The sequence below is a fragment of the Salmo salar genome, chromosome 10 (genome assembly GCF_965601325.2).
Source record: "Salmo salar chromosome 10, fSalSal1, whole genome shotgun sequence".
NCBI classification, from domain to species: Eukaryota; Metazoa; Chordata; class Actinopteri; order Salmoniformes; family Salmonidae; genus Salmo; species Salmo salar.
The window spans coordinates 63,884,707-63,904,646 of record NC_138300.1 but is presented as its reverse complement, the minus strand read 5'-3'; the positions used below and the strand labels follow the sequence as shown (position 1 = coordinate 63,904,646).

Genomic DNA, 19,940 nt, shown 5'->3' with positions numbered 1-19,940 from the left:
ACGCACAAGATTAGACTATGGCCTAATCAAAAATCTAAGGTTTGGATCAGCAAGAGCACAGCCGTTCGAGGCTCAGGGTTGGAATATCCACTGCAGTGTGTAATGCAGCCTAGTTTAATTTACACCTTCCCAGCAGCTAGCTTATATATATATATATCACACACACACACACACACACACACACACACACACACACACACACAACTTTATTCTCTGCTTCACGAAGCATGCACTTTGTAGCCTTTAGGCTATGGATCATTAGATTGAGACCACACTTAATAGCCTATAATTGTACTTGACATTGTGTGCCGAGCAGAGAATCAGAGATGAGGGGTGGCATCGAGCACACATAGATATATAGCCTAATACTAAAACACTGAGAAATATTGAAATTTCATAAATTACAAATTGCATGACCCTCCCCTGGAATAGATTTAAAAAAAACAAATACTAAACACTCCCTTTAACTGAAATTCAAAAAGTATGACCCACCCCATTTTCCTCCAGGTACCCATTGTGTGCATTTCGATCCATCCCCTAGGCTTCAGCATTCTGGCTCTGTTTGAATATGGCTCGTTGTTCGTTGCATGCGATTGCCTCTGGTCTTGGGGCGGTAAGCAGCCTAAGATACTCTTTCTCGTCAAGCGATGTTCAGGGCTTAAATGCCCCACGAGCTTCTCTCAACCGGCTACGAAAAAGTCACTTCCGCTCGTAACTGTTGCTGCATTCATTTTCTGGTCGGAACTAGGGAACTCGGAAATGTCCGACTTTCTAATAGAACACGTGCCGCGTTCTATCAGTTAGCAGGTTGGAATTTTCGAGTTTCCTAATTCTGAATAGCATGTAAACGCTGCATGTACACCGCCTAGTCGAAACCACGTAGTTATGGCGGCGTGCTGTCCAGTTCCGGATTTGTTTGAAGTATGTGTTGACGGTGTCTAGTTGGGACTTTGGAATATTTCGTCAACAAACTTTAATTTGTCAACGAAACTAAGCAAAGTTAGAATTGTATCGTTTGTATTTTATAAGGACGTTTCCTTTTATACACTTTTCTAGCTTACCAGGGCTAGCTAAACTAGCGACCGAGAACCAGCGAATGCTAGTTGCTACTCGTCTGGATTCATCGCTTTCATTTTTAATGACGGTTTAGCTAGTTTGGCAACTTTTTTAAAGCTTTTTTTTTTTTCATTCAATTTCAATCGAGTGTGGCGAAAGTAGGATTTGAACTGAGCACACGATTGCTATTGGCTGGTGTCTTTACTTGACCTGCAGCTGCAGGTTCTGGAGGGAAGAGGCTGCGGTCCCGACTCAACCGGAGTCTCTCGGGCTGAACCGCTACTTGTGCCTAGAATACTGTTTGAGTGACTGACAAAATGCTGAAGACCCGTCAGTGTTTACTTGGCATTCGCACTTTCCTCGGAGTGACGTCTAGAATATGGGGGTTTATTCTGTACATACTCAGGAAACATTTAAGGACGGTGAGTATTGTAGAACTTAATATGGAATACATTGTCCCTACTATGGGATTTCCCTAATCAATATCACTCGGATGACTGATCATGATAGTTGGATAAACTAATAACACACACTTGGCCCATTTGGACTTGCCAATGCTCTTGAGACGGTCCATCTGAAGCTCACACACACACCAATATATATATTGAAAGGTCTGAAATCTTGGTAATATTTCAAAGACCTCTAGGAAAACTGTCATACAGGTGTAATCCATATCCATAAGGTTTGTCTTGACATGCGCTACTAGAATATCAGTGACCCTGCGATGCATTCCTCACAATGGCCAGCAGAGAAACACTAACACTGAATCCTAACATGTCCTGCTATGACCAATAACTGTGTTATTAGGCAGTAAAAGTGATTTGTAGCCACAGCAACTATCTGACTGTGAGTATACACTTACGCCTCCTGAAATGAGTTCTTTACTTCTTGGTTTTGCTCATGCTAGGAAAGCAGAGAATGCATTGCACAGGAAGAAGCCGTACTCTGACGCCTGTCATGGACAGTGTTTATGACACTGTATGAGCATGGTGATGATTGGACTCGGGACTTTGGATATGGATTAGATGTTTCAGGTGTAACTAAGCAGAGCTGGGAACTCTATACACTCTCTGAAATAGTAAAAAAAAAAAAATACATGAAAATAAGAAAGAGAAGAGCAGTGGATAAACCAAAACATCTGAACCTGACTACACTTTTTACAAAAAGTACAAATGCTGTCTTTCACAAGACCTAAACCAAGTTCTCTCATAAAATATGATTTATAAATTTTCTTCAAATATTTTATTACCAGTTTAGCTGACCGTGTATTACCTAGTAGAAATCCTTGCTGGATAGATGGTTGTATATTCCCTCTCTGTTGACTCACTGTACTGTAACCTAGAGCTTCCCATCTCTTCAGATGGGATAATGGCTCTTCAGCCAAACAACCCATTTGGATGACCTTTCCCTGTTTTATGTAACCACTTGACTAAGTGGGATATTTTCTTCAACCAGCCAACTATAATCAGCGTGGTAAGCCCTATTAGCCACTCACTCCATTGTTCAGCTGATCCTATAACAACTTTTTGCTGCAGAACCGAACCAATCCACTGTAGTAGGAAAAGGAGAAGGCAATAGCTTGCATACTACTGACTTCACACCGTATTCACACAGCATAGTACACTGGACATTCTGTCAATAAAGCGTGGTCACTGAGCAGGTTTTTGTTTTTATCAGCTCAACAGTACAAGCTAAAGTATCCTACTCTATCTGTGTGTGTGCACAAAGGCATCACAAGGCTGCCTGCCTTGAAACGACCCCGTTGCGTTGTATCTGTTTGACAGTCCTTGACAGCTGAGGATGTGTGTACATGTGTGTTAAATATAGCCCCGGTGCAGAGGGCAAATTGAAGTGTGATTCCTGGAGGAGAACCACTGTATAGGTGTCTAATCTATGTTGGGGGAATATTTTGAAGAAATAGAACAGTGCCAAACTGTGTTGGTGTCATTGGAACTTAATTTCACATGTCTGGAACCCGTTGAAATCTTATGTAATTCCAGGTGCATAGTAAAAAAAACTCTATATATGACAACTCCAGCACACTGCTATTGCACTACAATGTATTTAACAAATGCCCTAACCTTATTGTGTTTATAAAAACAACTTTTTGGAATTTGTCATTCTTCAGGTTCTCAATTTTGACAGTTGCTCATCTCTTCCTGTGCAGATAATCCAGTACCAAACAGTGCGTTATGACACATTACCTCTGTCGCCTGTGTTCATAAACAGACTCAGTAAGTATCCTGTTTATTTTCTACAATGCTATAATAATAATATATTTATTTTATATAGAGCTTTTCGTTATACAGATAATCTCAAAGATGCTTAAAAACAAAAGTCGCATCCGGCTGTGATTGGGAGTTCCATAGGGCGGTGCACAATTGGCCCAGCGTTTGGCCAGGGTAGGCCGTCATTGTAAATAAGAATTTGTTCTTAACTGACTTGCCTAGTTAAATAAAGGTGAAATACAAATATTTTTTTATGTAGTTCTTTGGATGAAAAAAGTCAGTAAGACAGGTCCGGATCATCAGGCCAGCCCTTGCAATCCCCAGCTTCTCTGCAGACTCAGTGGGTAGATACTCCTCAAACAACATGTTGCACCCACCTGTGTGAATCCGGCATCCTCTAGATTTCTTATAGGGCGCCAATTATTGGGATAGTCCTCCTTGGAGTGAGAGATCCACTACAACAAGCCTCTGTGATGTCCAAGCCTGTGCTATCTCCAGTTTCAAATAAAATGAAAGATAGTTAGCCTCTGGGCAAAACTAACTCTTGCCGGTCTTATGACACCGTTGAATCGTTATATAAATAATCAAAACTTACTAGGCTAACAAAATCCAAGAAAAAAATCTAATAAAGAAAACACAAACAATAAAATATAAAACATTTTTAGAGGAGCTCTGCCTAGTCTACTTCATGGTGCCATGGCAACCACAAACTAATAATGTCTCATAAGAAAGTCAAAGGTCCTTAGCCTGGTCCCAGATCCTTTTGTGCTGTCTTGACAACTCTTAATGTCGCTATCATGATTGGCATGACATTGACAGTAAGAGTTGGCGTGAGGGAACAAACAGATCTGGGACCAGGTTATGAAACTAGGGATTTATGGCTTAGGCAGAAATTGATATATTTCAGGTTACTTGTTTAGTTTTTCTCTCTGGTGTTGAATGTGATTGCGCTCTTGCTCATCAGATGCCGTTAAGAGGAAGATTCTGGTGCTGGACCTTGACGAGACCCTAATTCACTCCCACCATGACGGGGTGATGAGACCCACAGTGAGACCAGGCACTCCCCCAGACTTCATCCTAAAGGTAATGGCCTATACATTTACTGTCTGACTGATTTATTAACATCACCTTGTCAACACACACACCAGACTGACTAATACTCATCGTTCACTCATTAACTCCAGGAATATGTCTCCTAACCTTTCCTGCTCTCTTATTCTCATTCTCCCTCATTATTTATGTATTTCTCTCTCTTGTGAAGGTGGTAATCGACAAACATCCTGTCAGGTTTTTTGTACATAAAAGACCGCATGTGGACTTCTTCTTAGAAGTGGTGAGTGATAGTGCCTTTTGTGTCAACATCCAAATAATTATTCTTATATACTAGTAAACATGGACAGGCTGTATCACAACCGACCGTGATTGGGAGTCTCATAGGGCGGCGCACAATTGGCCCAGCGTCGTCTGGCTTTGGCCGGTGTAGGCCGTCGTTGTAAATAAGAATTTGTTCTTAACCGACTTGCCTGGTTAAATATATATATATTTTTAAATTGAGGATTAATTGTCTATGTAAATGAGTTTAATGTGTTTGTAGGTTTTCAAGAGGCTAAGGAAATTCTAAGTCTTGTGTTTATTCTCTCTACCGTAGCTCTTGGGGATGAGGATAAATGTGTGAAAAGTGCATTGAGCTAGCATCAATTATCAACTGTGGTTGTAGACTACAGTTCATTCATTTGTAATTGATTAATCACTTGTACTTATTTTGAACACATTTTTCTGGTGGTTCTCTTGCCTGTTTGTTTGTGTGCCTGTTTCTTTCTCTCTTAGGTAAGTCAGTGGTATGAGCTGGTGGTTTTCACGGCCAGTATGGAAATCTATGGCTCAGCTGTGTCTGACAAGCTAGACAAGGACAGGGACATCCTGAAACGAAGATACTACAGACAGGTGAACAAACCTACTGACACGTTCACTTCATCTCTGTACAGTTATGCACCCTGCTCAGTCTTAGACTCTAAGGGCTGGTTTCCTGGACACAGGTTAAGCTTAGTCCCAGACTAAGCACTTTCAATTCACTTTTAATTCTGTGTCCAGGGAACTGGCCCTGAATGTCTATTTGTCATTATTTAGAGCAGGGGTGTCAAATAAACGGCCCGCGCCGGATCCGGTCGGCAAGACCATTCAATCCGACCTGCAGGTGGTTTGAGAAAAAAACCCTCTGTCAATCAACATTGAAATGACTAAAACCAAATCGAAACTGTAGAAATGATAATGGACTTACATTTATAGTCTCTTCACTCTGTCCAGCTTGATAACAGTCATCAGTCAGGGAGCATCAAAAATGTCAAAAGCAATGGATAGAGGACTATGAAGACCGAATGTGGTCCGTGGGGCAACATTTGTTTGACACACCTGATTTAGAGGTTTTTTCTAGAAAGGATGTACAGTTAGACTTATCACTCATTTGCAACATATACAACTCTAGTTTATTCCTCTTTCTTTTCTCTGTCTAGCACTGTACATTGGATCTGGGTAGTTATATTAAAGATCTTTCTGTGGTGCACAACGATCTATCTAGTGTAGTCATCCTGGACAACTCGCCTGGGGCCTACCGCAGCCACCCTGGTAAGCAACTGCTATGATGTTGTTATATTTACTACATCTACAGTGCCTTCAGAAAGTATTCAAACCCCTTGACCTTTTCCACATTGTTGTTACAGCCTGAATTTTAAATAGATTACATTTTGATTTTGTGTCAACGATCTAGACACAGTACCACTTAATCTCAGTGGAATTTAGTTTGTTAAATTTTTTACAAATTAAGTAAAAATGAAAAGCTGAAATGTCTTCAGTCAATAACTATTAAACCCCTTTTATGGCAAGCCTAAATAATTACAGGAGTACATATTTGCTTAACAAGTCACATAAGTTGCATGGACACACTCTGTGCAATAATAGTGTTTAACATGATTTTTTTAATGCCTACCCCATCTCTGTACCACACACATACAATTATCTGTGAAGTCCCTCAGTCAAGAAGTACATTTAAAGCACAGATTCAACCACAAAGATCAGGGAGGGTTTCCAATGCCTCAATAAGAAGGGCACCTATTGGTAGATGGGTGAAACTAAAAAAATATTGAATATTCCTTTGAGCATGGTGAGGTGATCAATTGCGCTTTGGATGGTGTATCAATACACCCAGTCACTACAAAGATACAGGCGTCCTTCTTAACCCAGTTGCCAGAGAGGAAGGAAACCGCTCAGGGATTTCACCATGAGGCCAATGGTGATTTTAAAACCGAGTTTAATGGCTGTGATTGGGGAAAAGTGAGAATAAATCAAAAAGATGAAATCCAACGTTCCTTAGTGGTCTAGTTACAGTTTTGACTTAAATCGTCTTGAAAATCTATGGCGAGACTTGAAAATGGCTGTCTAGCAATGATTAACAACCAACTTGACAAAGCTTGAATAATTTTAAAAATAATAATGTGCAAATATTGTACAGTCCAAGTAAGCAAAGCTCTTAGAGACTTACCCAAAAACAATCACAGCTGTAATTGCTGCCAAAAGTGATGTTGGACGATTAGGTCTGGCTCACAGTCAGCATTCCAATTCATCCCCAAAAAAGGTGTTCGATAGGGTTGAGGTCAGGGCTCTGTGCAGGCCAGTCAAGTTCTTCCACACCGATCTTGACAAACCATTTCTGTATGGACCTCGCTTTGTGCACAGGGGCATTATCATGCTGAAACAGGAAAGGGCCTTACCCAAACTGTTGCCACGAAGTTGGAAGCACAGAATCTTCTAGAATGTCATTGTGTGCTGTAGTGTTAAGATTTCCCTTCACTGGAACTAAGGGGCCTAGCCCGAACCATGAAAAACAGCCCCAGACCATTATTTCTCTACCAAACTTTACAGTTGGCACTATGTATCTGGGCAGGTAGTGTTCTCCTGTCGGACTGCCAGATGGTGAAGCATGATTCATCACTCCAGAGAACGCGTTTCCACTCCTCCGAGTCTAATGGTGACGAGCTTTACACCAGTCCAGCTGACACTTGGCATTGCACATGGTGATCTTAGTTTGTGTGCGGCTGCTCGGCCATGGAAACCCATTTCATGAAGCTCCTGACGAACAGTTATTGTGCTGACGTTGCTTCCAGAAGCAGTTTGGAACTCTGTAGTGAGTGTTGCAACCAAGGACAGACAATTTTTACACGCTACGCGCTTCTGCACTCAATAGTCCTGTTCTGTGAGCTTGTGTTGCCTACCACTTACAGTTGACCGGGGCAGCTCTAGCAGGGCAGACATTTGACGAACTGACTTGTTGGAAAGGTGGCATCCATCATGGTGCCACGTTGAAAGTCACTGAGCTCTTCGGTGAGGCCATTCTACTGCCAATGTTTGTCTATGAGATTGCATGGCAGTGTGCTCGATTTTATACAACTGTCAGCAACGGATGTGTCTGAAATGGCCAAATCCACTAATTTGAAGGGGTGTCCACATACTTTTGTATATGTATTGTATATTCGTGTTTTATTTTTCATAAATGTAAAAAAAATCCTATCATGTTTCTTTCACTTTGACATAAGTTGACATCCCACTTTGTAACATAACAATGTGTAAAAAGTCAAGGTGTGTGAATAGAAGGCTCTGTACATGTGCTACAACTCACACAGCCAAATATACACTAGATGTATTCCTATCTACCACACTATTACTCCAAACTAAGTTTCAAAAGGGGCTTTTCTTCTGTCATCATGAATCTGTCCTGTCTCCTTATCCGCTTGTCAAACATCTGTGTGTTCACCTCACAGACAATGCAATACCCATCAAATCGTGGTTCAGCGACCCAAGCGACACAGCTCTTCTTAACCTGCTACCCATGCTGGACGCTCTGAGGTATGTCTCAAAGATATTACACCTGTGATGAGCGGCCAAGACTAGTGATACCTCATAACCCGTTAGAATGTTGTTTTTCCATAGTAATGCTCCAGTTTCTCTTCCCTCTTTTTCTTCCTTTTCATCTCAGGTTCACATCAGATGTCCGGTCCGTCCTCAGTCGAAACCTCCATCAGCATCGGCTATGGTGATTCGGCGCTAGCGTCAGCAGCTCCACTTCTTTTTAGATTGCCTTCTCTGCTGGTTGTTGCTCGACCCCCCCCCCCCCCTCTGCTCAGCCCACATCTCCCCCAGCCCCGTGGTGTGAGGACAAAGACTGGGGGCCACAAATACCGAGGGGGGAGCTACATATAAGGAAGGAAAACAAAGTGGAGATGGCAAATTTTTTATTTTTCCTGAATGGAAACTCTTGCCTTAAAGTCCTTGGATTCTGGGAGTGCATGTTGAGTGTGTTTGTGTAAACATGTGAGAGGATGCTTGCATTAGTCACTTTTTTGTTGTTGATGAAATATGAAATCTTTTTAACTATTGACTATGGAAATACTGATTATGAGACAATGAAGAAACCAGTCCTTCCTTATTTCAGAAAAATTACTTGAATGTTGTGTAGTTAATACAGAAGTAAGATTTTGACCCTACTTCTCCATCCACAGAGCAAAGTTAAGTTTTCATCAAGCTTTGTATTCATGAGCATGTTTTCTTCCTTGGACTTTTTCAAGCCTGATTTACTCCCATTCTCTTTAAACCATGTACCATGTACACATTATCCCATTTCCTTTAATGTAACTCCAACATCCTGGCCCATTGAAAAATGTAAGCTAAGGCCTTTGGTGGGTTTCTGTCGGTCAGACATCAAATCGACCAGTTTCCAATAAATTGCTTGGCATCATACTATTTTACTGACCATAATTCATGATTGTTGTCTCATGTAGTTTTACTGCTTCTATTTTGTGAGCTTTATTTGCTGCATTCCATGGTGAATCTCTGAAACATACATTTCTGAGCAATATTTTTTTTTAAATTGGCTGACATGGATCACACACAGCTGTGTTTGACTCGTGACTATTCTGCATTTATTATTTAATTGATAGACTTTTCCTGTCAGTGGAAATACATTTTCTGACATACAGGTCTTTCATCCAACCTGGAGCAGGACAGAAGGGTTTGAATGGGGCAAGTGTCCAGGGGGTGTTTCCTGAAAAGGGACCCCTTCTCATTTAGTCTTGTGAACTTGCCAAAAACTGTGATATTGACCATGATATTGCAATACGGTGTAATTGCAGACTGTTATTTGGGGCGTTTCTCGATATCAACGCCCATTTGTGCCTGCCATTGGTCAGTTCCCACACTGTCCCAAACATCCATGCAATCGCCATAGACAAACATTGGCAGTAGAATGGCCTTACTGAAGAGCTCAGTTACTTTCAACGTGGCAACGTCATAGGATGCCACCTTTCCAACAAGCGAGTTCGTCAAATGTCTGCCCTATTAGAGGTGCCCCGGTCAACTGTAAGTGCTGTTATTGGGAAGTGAAAATGTCAGCCGCAAAGTGGTAGGCCACACATGCTCACAGAACAGGACCGCCGAGTGCTGAAGCGAGTAGCGTGTAAAAATTGTCTGTCCTCGGTTGCAATACTCACTACCGAGTTCCAAACTGCCTCTGAAAGCAACGTCAGCACAACAAGTTCGTCAGGAGCTTCATGAAATGCGTTTCCATGACCAAGCAGCCGTACACAAGCCTAAGATCACCATGCGCAACGCCAACTGTGAGCCAGGCCTAATCACCCAACATCAGTGCCCGACCTCAATAATGCTTGTCGTGGAAATTACCACCAGGGACACCTGAAGTCAATATTAAATGAATGGGCAGTCCCATTGGTTCTCTTAAATACTGCTTACACAGACAAATTATATGGCACGATTGACATTATTCATCATTTATTCATCATTAATGTTTGGTTAATGCATTTGACTGACCAATACCTTACGAGGCTTCTTCTCTCCAACCTGAAACCTTGAAACTGAGATACCCCTTTCACTTCTCAAAGTAATATTCTAGGCATACTGCCAAATTGCTTATACTGATAGTGAGGATTCCTTCCAGGCACAATCAATCAGTCACTTGCATGAACCCAGTGGAATTGGTTATTAGAAAAGCACAAATATACAATTTTACTTCACATACCCTCCTCTTATCACTCTGATAATTGTTATACAATTTTAAGGTAAGCATTAGATTATAGCTTCTATTAAAAGGAGGTTCTATACTTCTAATAAAGTTAGTGAAATCAACACATAAAAACAGACACTTCATCCTTTCAAACCTTCAAATCCTTTCACTCTGAGTTGTACAATCTAAAATACATACAAGGGATCTGTAGACTCATATTGTTTCTATAGCTTTTACCTGTAAAACCATTGCAGTAGAATTGTTTAACTTAACTCTTGCATCTAGACGTTCCGCTAGCGGAACGCCTCGCCAAATATCCAATGGAAGAACGTGGCGCGAAGTACAAATACCTCAAAAATTCAATAATTTACATTTTTCAACCATATTACTATTTTACACCATTTGAAAGATAAGACTCTCGTTAATCCAACCACATTGTCCAATTTCAAAAAGGCTTTACAGCGAAAGCAAAACATTAGATTATGTTAGGAGAGTACACAGCCAAAAATAATCACACAGCCATTTTCAAAGCAAGCATATATGTCACAAAAACCCAAAACACAGCTAAATGCAGCACTAACCTTTGATGATCTTCATCAGATGACACTCCTAGGACATTATGTTATACAATACATGCATGTTTTGTTCAATCAAGTTCATATTTATATCCAAAAACAGCTTTTTACATTAGCATGTGATGTTCAGAACTAGCATTCCCTCCCAAAACTTCCTGTGAATTTACTAAATTACTCATCATAAACGTTGACAAAATACATAACAATTATTTTAAGAATTATAGATACAGAACTCCTTTATGCAATCGCTATGTCAGATTTTAAAATAGCTTTTCGGCGAAAGCACATTTTGCAATATTCTGAGTACATAGCTCAGCCATCACGGCTAGCTATTCAGACACCCGCCAACTTCGGGGCTCACTAAACTCAGAATTACTATTAGAAAAATTGTATTACCTTTGCTGTTCTTCGTCAGAATGCACTCCCAGGACTGCAACTTCCACAACAAATGTTGTTTTTGTTCCAAATAATCCATAGTTATGTCCAAATACCCCCGTTTTGTTTGTGCGTTCAGGTCACTATCCAAAGGGTAACGCGCGAGCGCATTTCCAGACAAAAAAAATCAAAATGTTCCATTACCGTACTTAGAAGCATGTCAAACGCTGTTTAAAATCAATTTTTATGCTATTTTTCTCGTAAAATAGCGATAATATTCCAACCAGACAATGCTGTATTCATTCAAAGACGAAAAATAAAAAATGGGGTGATCTCGTGAATGCGCATCTCCAATCTCTTTGTCACCAGGCAGTCCACTGACAAACTGTGCTCCAGTTTTCTGCCCAGAGACAGGAGATGCCTCAATCCGGTTTCTGAAGGCTTTAGAGAGCCAATGGAAGCCTTAGAAAGTGTCACGTAACAGCTGATACTGTAGTTTCGATAGAGAAGCAACAGAAGGACTACAAATTCGCAGACAGGCCACTTCCTGCTTGGAATCTTCTCAGGTTTTTGCCTGCCATATGAGTTCTGTTATACTCACAGACACCATTCAAACAGTTTTAGAAACTGTTTGAGTGTTTTCTATCCAAATCTACTAATAATATGCATATTCTCGTTTCTGGGCAAGAGTAGTAACCAGTTTAAATCGGGTACGTTTTTTATCTGGCCGTGAAAATACTGCCCCCTATGCCAGACAGAAGACCCTCGCTTCATACAGTTACACATACAGTGCTTTCGGAAAGTATTCAGACCCTTTGACTTTTTCCACATTTTGTTATGTTACAGCCTTATTCTAAAATGGATTAAAACAAATTATAATTCAGCAATCTACACACAATACCCCATAATGACAAAGAGAAAACAGGTTTTTAGATGAAGAAAACATTACTGATTGAGACTTGAAATTGAGCTCAGGTGCATCCTGTTTCCATTGATCATTCTTGAGATGTTTCTACAGCTTGATTTGAGTCCACCTGTGGTAAATTCAATTGATTGGACATGATTTGGAAAGGCACACACCTGTCTATATAAGGTCCCACAGTTGACAGTGCATGTCAGAGCAAAAACCAAGCCAGGAGGTTGAAGGAATTGTCCGTAGAGCTCCGAGACAGGATCGTGTTGAGGCACAGATCTGAGGAAGGGTACCAAAACATTTCTGCAGCATTGAAGGTCCCCAAGAACACAGTGGCCTCTATCATTCTTAAATGGAAGAAGTTTGGAACCACCAAGACTCTTCCTAGAGCTGGCCACCCGGCCAAACTGAGCAATCTGGGGAGAAGGGCCTTGGTCAGGGACGTGACCAAGAACCCGATGGTCACTCTGAAAGAGCTCCAGAGTTACTCTGTGGAGATGGGAGAACCTTCCAGAAGGACAACCATCTCTGCAGCACTCCACCAATCAGGCCTTTATGGTAGAGTGGCCAGATGGAAGCCACTCCTCAGTAAAAGGCACATGACAGCCCGCTTGAAGTTTCCAAAAGGCACCTAAAGGATTCTCAGACCATGAGAAACAAGATTCTCAGCTCAGATGAAACCAAAATTGAACTCTTTGGCCTGAATGCCAAGCATCACATCTGGAGGAAACCTAGCACCATTCCTACAATGAAGCATGGTGGTGGCAGCATCATGCTGTGGGGATGTTTTTCAGTGGCAGGGACTGGGAGACTAGTCAGGATTGAGGCAAAGATGAACGGAGGAAAGTACAGAGAGATCCTTGACGAAAACCTGCTCCAGAGTGCTCAGGATCTCAGACTGGGGTGAAGGTTCACCTTCCAACAGGACAACGACCCTAAGCACACAGCCAAGACAATCCAGGAGTGGCTTCGGGACAAGTCTGAATGTCCTTGAGTCGGAGCCCAGACTTGAACCTGATCGAACATCTCTGAAGAGACCTGAAAATAGCTGTGCAGCAATGCTCCCCATCTAAGCTGACAGAGCTTGAAAGGTTCTGCAGCGAAGAATGGGATAAACTCTCCAAATACAGGTGTGCCAAGCTCGAGGCTGTAATTGCTGCCAAAGGTGCTTCAACAAAGTACTGAGTAAAGGGTCTGAATACTTATGTTAATGTGATATTTTTTTTTTATCTCTCACCTAAGCCACCACCATCCTTAAGTTTTGTTAACAAGTCTCTACATGTTCAACATTCATTGGTTCTATTTAACAGGGCATGGGTTTTGTTTCAAAATGTGTTACCGGGGTGAAGGAAATCTCATAAGCATTTATGGTGTTATTGGTTTGGGGTAAGTCAGGTCCCGTACTTTTACCAAAAGTGGATATGCGCCAATCTTTGTCTGAGACTTTATTTCCCAGACAATTTAGACAGTGTTAAAGCATTGTATGACTATCTTTTATCAAATGATCCATAAAGGGACTCTGAACATTTTTCAGAATACTTTCTACACCACTTACGTACGTCTACGTGTGGGTTTACAAGTTGTATATTATTATCTATTTCTTTCCATTGTTACTTTATCAAATCTCTACTATTCATACAGCATATTCGGTAATAGTACTCTCTCCTTTCATATCTTCACATCACACAGAATCCCTACATAACATTATAAATCAATCTAGGTATTTACATCCACACCACCAGCAACAATCACAGCGCAGCCAGCACGAGAGGTACACATATCATGTTCGAGGAAATCTCAGTGTCCCGGGGCATCAATGAACAGCCCTTACCCATTTCAGCTGTTACCCTCTCAAACTTTTCAAGGGCTTCTCCTGTCAGTGCTCACTACCTGTAGATCGACGGGCGGTTGTGGACAGAACCCGTAGATAAAGTTACAGATAGAAAAACTCAGCTCACACAGAATTCATTCAGACATGCACCTCTTTCACCCTCGGGGCCAGTCCCCTGACAGATATCATTCACTTAGTTCTAATAATATATCTTATTCAGTGGCAACCTGTCATTCACCTGTTTTGAGCTCCACATTTTTCTTTGGGGGGGGGTTCCTGTTATGCATGATATTTTGGCATTAATTAAATTATTAAAAAATCTGTTAATAATGCAGAATACAACCATGGTCTCTTTTTTGCTTTCTTTAGTAATGCAGCTCCAAAATGCAGGTGTTTCAGCCTAGCTCAGTGCTTTCAGTGGTGGTGGGGCAGCCAGTGGAAAATACGGAGCGTAGGGGTTGGTAATGTTCTCTAGCTGCGCTGTGATTGGCTCAGTGTTCTGTCACTCATAGGGACACCATTTTACATCACCGCAAAATCTATGGGTAGAGCTTGAAAATTCAAGCCCCTTGGGTGCTGCCATAGTTACATTAGAAGTGCCCATCCAAGAAGGCTTAAGGTCATTGGCCACAGATAAAATGATGTCAAATCACATATCTACAGTAGCTTTGCTTGGACTGATCATGTCAACATCATACTTTCAAAATCTTAGCTAGCAAGCTAGACAAGCAGCCATCATCATGCATCAAGTCGACAAATCCTTTTCAATCCTTGCAAAGCAATCACTAGCCTGCTATTCAATGGAGTGGGTGTGTGGTCCAAGTCTGTTTAAGGGTCTCTTTTCCAAGCTTAAAAGGATAAACATTCACATTCCATGGGCCAGAAAAGGTTGAATACATTGGCCATGTTGTCAATCCAGCACGACTTCTGACGCGTTCAAGAAAACTGCAAACTCTGAAAAAAACTAGCTCCGTCTAAGAAAATACATTTTGAACGGTCATACAACTAGGAATTCCAAGTCGGGAACTAGGGCCTCTTTCTAGAGCTCCGACCTGAATATCACTGACTTCGTGATTCAACCTTGTTCCCAGTTGTCTTGAAAGCACCATAAATGCCAGACTAATGACAACATTTTCCCACAAGGACCACCGCACCAGTTTCCTGTTCAAGTGAGCGCAGCACAACATTTTAGTCATTTTATCCAGAGCGACTTACAGTAGTGAATGCATACATTTCATTAAAAAAAAATTCTCCGTACTGGTCCCCTGTGGGAATCGAACCCACAACCCTGGCGTTGCAAACACCATGCTCTACCAACTGAGCCACACAGGGTGATTTGAAAAATGTCTTCTATGCTGCTACATATATTATGTAATATGCCAGGGAGATACAGTTGAAGTAGGAAGTTTGCATACACCTTAGCCAAATACATTTCAACTCAGTTTTTCACAATTCCTGACATTTAATCCTAGTAAAAATTCCCTGTCTTAGGTCAGTTAGCTTCTTGAGTGCCGGGGGCAGTGTTCGGAAATTCGGATGACTGATGTGTCCAAAGTAAACTGCCTGTTACTCAGACCCAGAAGTTAGGATATGCATATAATTGATAGTATTGGATAGAAAACCCTCTGAAGTTTCCAAAACTGTTAACATAATGTCTGTGACTATAACAAAACTGATATGGCAGGCGAAAACCCAAGGAGAATCCATCCAGAATTATTTTTTTGTTGAGGTGACCACCATTTAAAATGCCTGTCTATGGAAAAATCAAAGGAATACCTCCCAGATTGCAGTTCCTATGGCTTCCACTAGATGTCAACACTATTTAGAAAGGGTTTCAGGCTTGTTTTTTGAACAATTAGCTAGAATTTGTAGTTTTTCTAGGTCGCTCTCATTTTGACTGTAGTGTTGTGGCGCGATTGGATGAGGGCGCGCACTTCGTTATTTATCTCCGGTAATAAACATACTATTCTCCGTCTTAAATGTTATCGTTTATTTACATATTAGGGTACTGAGGATTGATTAGAAATGATGTTTGACTTGTTTGGATGAAGTTTATTGGTAACTTTTGGGATGCATGTTGAATGCATGTTGAACTAGTGGAACGGGTGGATTACTGAATCAAACGAGCCAACTAAACTGACTTTTTTGGGGGGATATAAAGAAGGACTTTATCAAACAAAACGACCATTTAATGTATAGCTGGGACCCTTGGGATTGCAAACAGAGGAAGATCTTCAAAGGTAAGTGATATATTTTATCGCCTTTTCTGACTTTTGTGACGCCTGTGCTGGTTTGGAAAATGTTTTTAATGCTCTTGTGTGTGGGGCGCTGTCCTCAGATAATCGCATGGTATGCGTTCACCGTAAACCCTTTTTGAAATCTGACAACAAGGCTGGATTAACAAGAAGTTAAGCTTTTAAATTATGTAGGACACTTGTATTTTCATGAATGTTTAATATTACGACTTTGTATTTTGAATTTGGCGCGCTCTGACTTCACCGGATGTTGTCGAATTTGATCCCGCTAGGATCTCCATACTAATTAAGATTATCACTTTATTTGAAGAATGTGAAATGTCAGAATAATAGTAGAGAGAATGATTTATTTCAGCTTTTATTTCTTTCATCACATTTCCAGGGGGTCAGAAGTTTACATACACTCAATTAGTATTTGGTAGCATTGCCTTCAAATTGTTTGACTTGGGTCAAATGTTTCGGGGAGCCTTCCACAAGCTTCCCACAATACGTTGGGTGAATTTGACCCATTCCTCCTGACAGAACTGGTTTAACTGAGTCAGGTTTGTAGGCCTCCTTGCTCGCACATGCTTTTTCAGTTCTGCCCACAAATTTTCTATAGGATTGAGGTCAGGGCTTTGTGATGGCTACACCAATACCTTGACTTTGTGGTTCTTAAGCCATTTTTCCACAACTTTGGAAGTATGCTTGGGGTCATTGTCCATTTGGAAGACCCATTTGCGATCCACATCATTTTCTTTCCTCATGATGCCATCTATTTTGTGAAGTGCACCAGTCCCTCCTGCAGCAAAACACCCCCACAACATGATGCTGCCACCCCCGTGCTTCACGGTTGGGATGGTGTTCTTCGGCTTGCAAGCCACTCCCTTTTTCCTCCGAACATAATGATGGTCATTATGGCCAAACAGTTCTATTTTTGTTTCATCAGACCAGAGGACATTTCTCAAAAAAGTACGATCTTTGTCCCCATGTGCAGTTGCAAACCGTAGTCTGGCTTTTCATGGCGGTTTTGGAGCAGTGGCTTCTTCCTTGCTGAGCGGCCTTTCAGGTTATGTCGATATAGGACTCGTTTTACCGTGGGTATAGATACTTTTGAACCTGTTTCCCCCTGCATCTTCACAAGGTCCTTTGCTGTTGTTTTGGGATTGATTTGCACTTTTCGCACCAAAGTACATTCATCTCTAGGAGACAGAATGCGTCTCCTTCCTGAGCGGTGGTCCCATGGTGTTTATACTTGCTTGTACAGAATTGTTTTCTGAGGTCTTGGCTGATTTCTTTTGATTTCCCCATGATGTCAAGCAAAGAGGCACTGAGTTTGAAGGTAGGCCTTGAAATACATCCACAGGTACACCTCCAATTGACTCAATGATGTCAATTAGCCTATCAGAAGCTTCTAAAGCCATGACATAATTTTCTGGAAATGTCCAAGATGTTTAAAGGCACAGTCAACTTAGTGTATGTAAACTTCTGACCAACTGTAATTGTGATACAGTGAGTTATAAGTGAAATAATCTCTCTCTAAACAATTATTGGAAAAATGGCCCAACCAACTTGCAAAAACTATAGTTTGTTAACAAGAAATTTGTGGAGTGGTTGAAAAATGAGTTTTAATGACTCCAACCTAAGTGTATGTAAAATTCCGACTTCAACTGTATGTATACTGTATTTAAGAAGGTAATTCTAAGTGTATGTTGTGTAGTACGCTGTTGGTAGCCCATGTGTCTCACCCTAATAATTTGGTCCCTTTCCCCCTCATAACTTAGCCTGCTGTTCTGACTTGGTGGTGCACATGTAGCCTTTAGCCTGTTTTAGAGAAATGTTATCATCGAATATTGTAAGAGCTTTCATTGTCTGCTTATATGCCCCCTTTATTTATCCTACATTTCTGACTGGGTTTACAGGGATAATACTGTAAAAATGGCCCATGTTCTGAATTCTGCCGCTGTACATTTCAAAAGTGTTTAACAAATAGTTATATTGATACTTCCGTCCTAGCTCGCTCATTAATGTCTTAATCAAAATTACGGATTGCCTCTTATCCGCTCGTCGTCCCCCTATGCCACAGTTTGTACATCTCAATTGTCAGTAGAAACCACATTTGTTTAACCTGTTGGGGGCTAGGGGGCAGTATTGACAATTTCGGAAAAAATATGTGCCCATATTAAACTGCCTCCTACTCAAACTCAGAAGCTAGTACATGCATATTATTAGTAGATTTGGATAGAAAACACTCTGAAGTTTCTAAAACCGTTTGAATGGTGTCGGTGAGTATAACAGAACTCATATGGCAAGCAAAAACCTGAGAGAAATCCTACCAGGAAGTGGAAATCTGGATGCATGGGCTCTCTTCAAGTCATTTCCTATTGAATACACAGTGACGTAGTAATAATTGTGCACTTCCTACGGCTTCCACTAGATGTCGACAGTCTTTACAAAGTTGTTTGAAGCTTCTACGATGAACAGAGCCCGAATGACAAGGAGGGGAATTTGTTGAGGCAGGGGGTGACATCACTTCTTGGAGCGCGTTCATGAGGATGGATCCCTCCCGTTCCAAAACCTTTTTCAAGACACAGGAACCGTCCGGTTGAAATATTATTGAATCTTCACATTCTGAAGGCCCTAAAGATTGATGTTTTACAACGTTTGACATGTTTGAACGAACGTAAATACAACTTTTTTTTTACTTTTCGTCGCGACATCGTCCGCGCGCTTTCTTCACTTGGAGTAGTTTACTGGACGCACGAACAACAAGGAGTTATTTGGACATAAATTATGGACTTTATCGAACAAAACAACATTTGTTGTGGACCTGGGATACCTGGAAGTGCCTTTTGATGAAGATGATCAAAGGTAAGGGAATATTTCTAATGCAATGTATGATTTTAGATGACTCCAAGATGGCAGCTATCTGTATAGCCTAGTGTATTTTTCTGAGCTCAGTACTCAGATTATTGCAAAGAGTGCTTTCCTCGTGAAGCTTTTTTGAAATCTTTCATAGCGTTTGCATAAAGGAGATGTTCATCTATAATTCTTTGAATGACAGTTTAATTTTGTATCAATGTTTATGACAAGTACTTTTGTAAATTGTGGCGCTGATTCACCGGATGTATTTGAGGGAAAATATTTTCTGAACGTCACGCGCCGATGTAAAATGCTGTTTTTATATATAAATATGAACTTTATCGAACCAAAAATGCATGTATTGTATAACATGATGTCCTAGGAGTGTCATCTGATGAAGATCGTCAAAGGTTAGTGCTGCATTTAGCTGTGTTTTGGGTATTTGTGATGCATGCTAGTTTCTAGGAAAATGGCTGTGTGGTTGTTTTTGTCGATGTACTCTCCTAACATAATCTAATGTTTTGCTTTCGCTGTAAAGCCTTTTTGAAATCGGACAATGTGGTTCGATTCAGGAGAAGTGTATCTATAAAATGGTGTAAAATAGTCCTATGTTTGAGAAACAAATTATTAGATTTGGTTTTGAATATGGCGCTCAGATTTTTTCGCTGGCTGTTGATCCCGGTTACGGGATCCGTGTGGCAAGGAACTGCTTTTCTGCCAAACAAGGCTCCGCTGATAGCCAGGTGTAGCAGTGGTAAAGATTCACTCCATGGTGCTGAAAAGAAAGCTCTGCTGTTGGG

General features: G+C 41.0%; 1 protein-coding gene across 1 annotated transcript; it reads left to right on the top strand.

Moving 5' to 3' along the window:
- Window positions 1-1,103: 1,103 nt before the first annotated feature.
- LOC106560690 (CTD nuclear envelope phosphatase 1A) lies at window positions 1,104-8,522 on the top strand. Its single transcript, XM_014123812.3, has 8 exons — window positions 1,104-1,478; window positions 3,224-3,290; window positions 4,249-4,367; window positions 4,546-4,617; window positions 5,112-5,228; window positions 5,795-5,906; window positions 8,096-8,180; window positions 8,311-8,522. Exons 1-8 carry the CDS (start codon window positions 1,374-1,376, stop codon window positions 8,369-8,371), a joined length of 738 nt encoding a protein of 245 aa, XP_013979287.1. The 5' UTR covers window positions 1,104-1,373; the 3' UTR covers window positions 8,372-8,522.
- The last annotated feature ends 11,418 nt before the right edge of the window (window positions 8,523-19,940 follow it).

Coding starts and splice junctions, on each gene's coding strand:
- LOC106560690 (XM_014123812.3), top strand. CDS start 1,374: ATGCTGAAGACCCGTCAGTGTTTACTTGGCATTCGCACTTTCCTCGGA. Junction 4,368..4,545: donor CCCCAGACTTCATCCTAAAG/GTAATGGCCTAT, acceptor TCTCTTGTGAAG/GTGGTAATCGACAAACATCC. Junction 4,618..5,111: donor TGGACTTCTTCTTAGAAGTG/GTGAGTGATAGT, acceptor TTTCTCTCTTAG/GTAAGTCAGTGGTATGAGCT.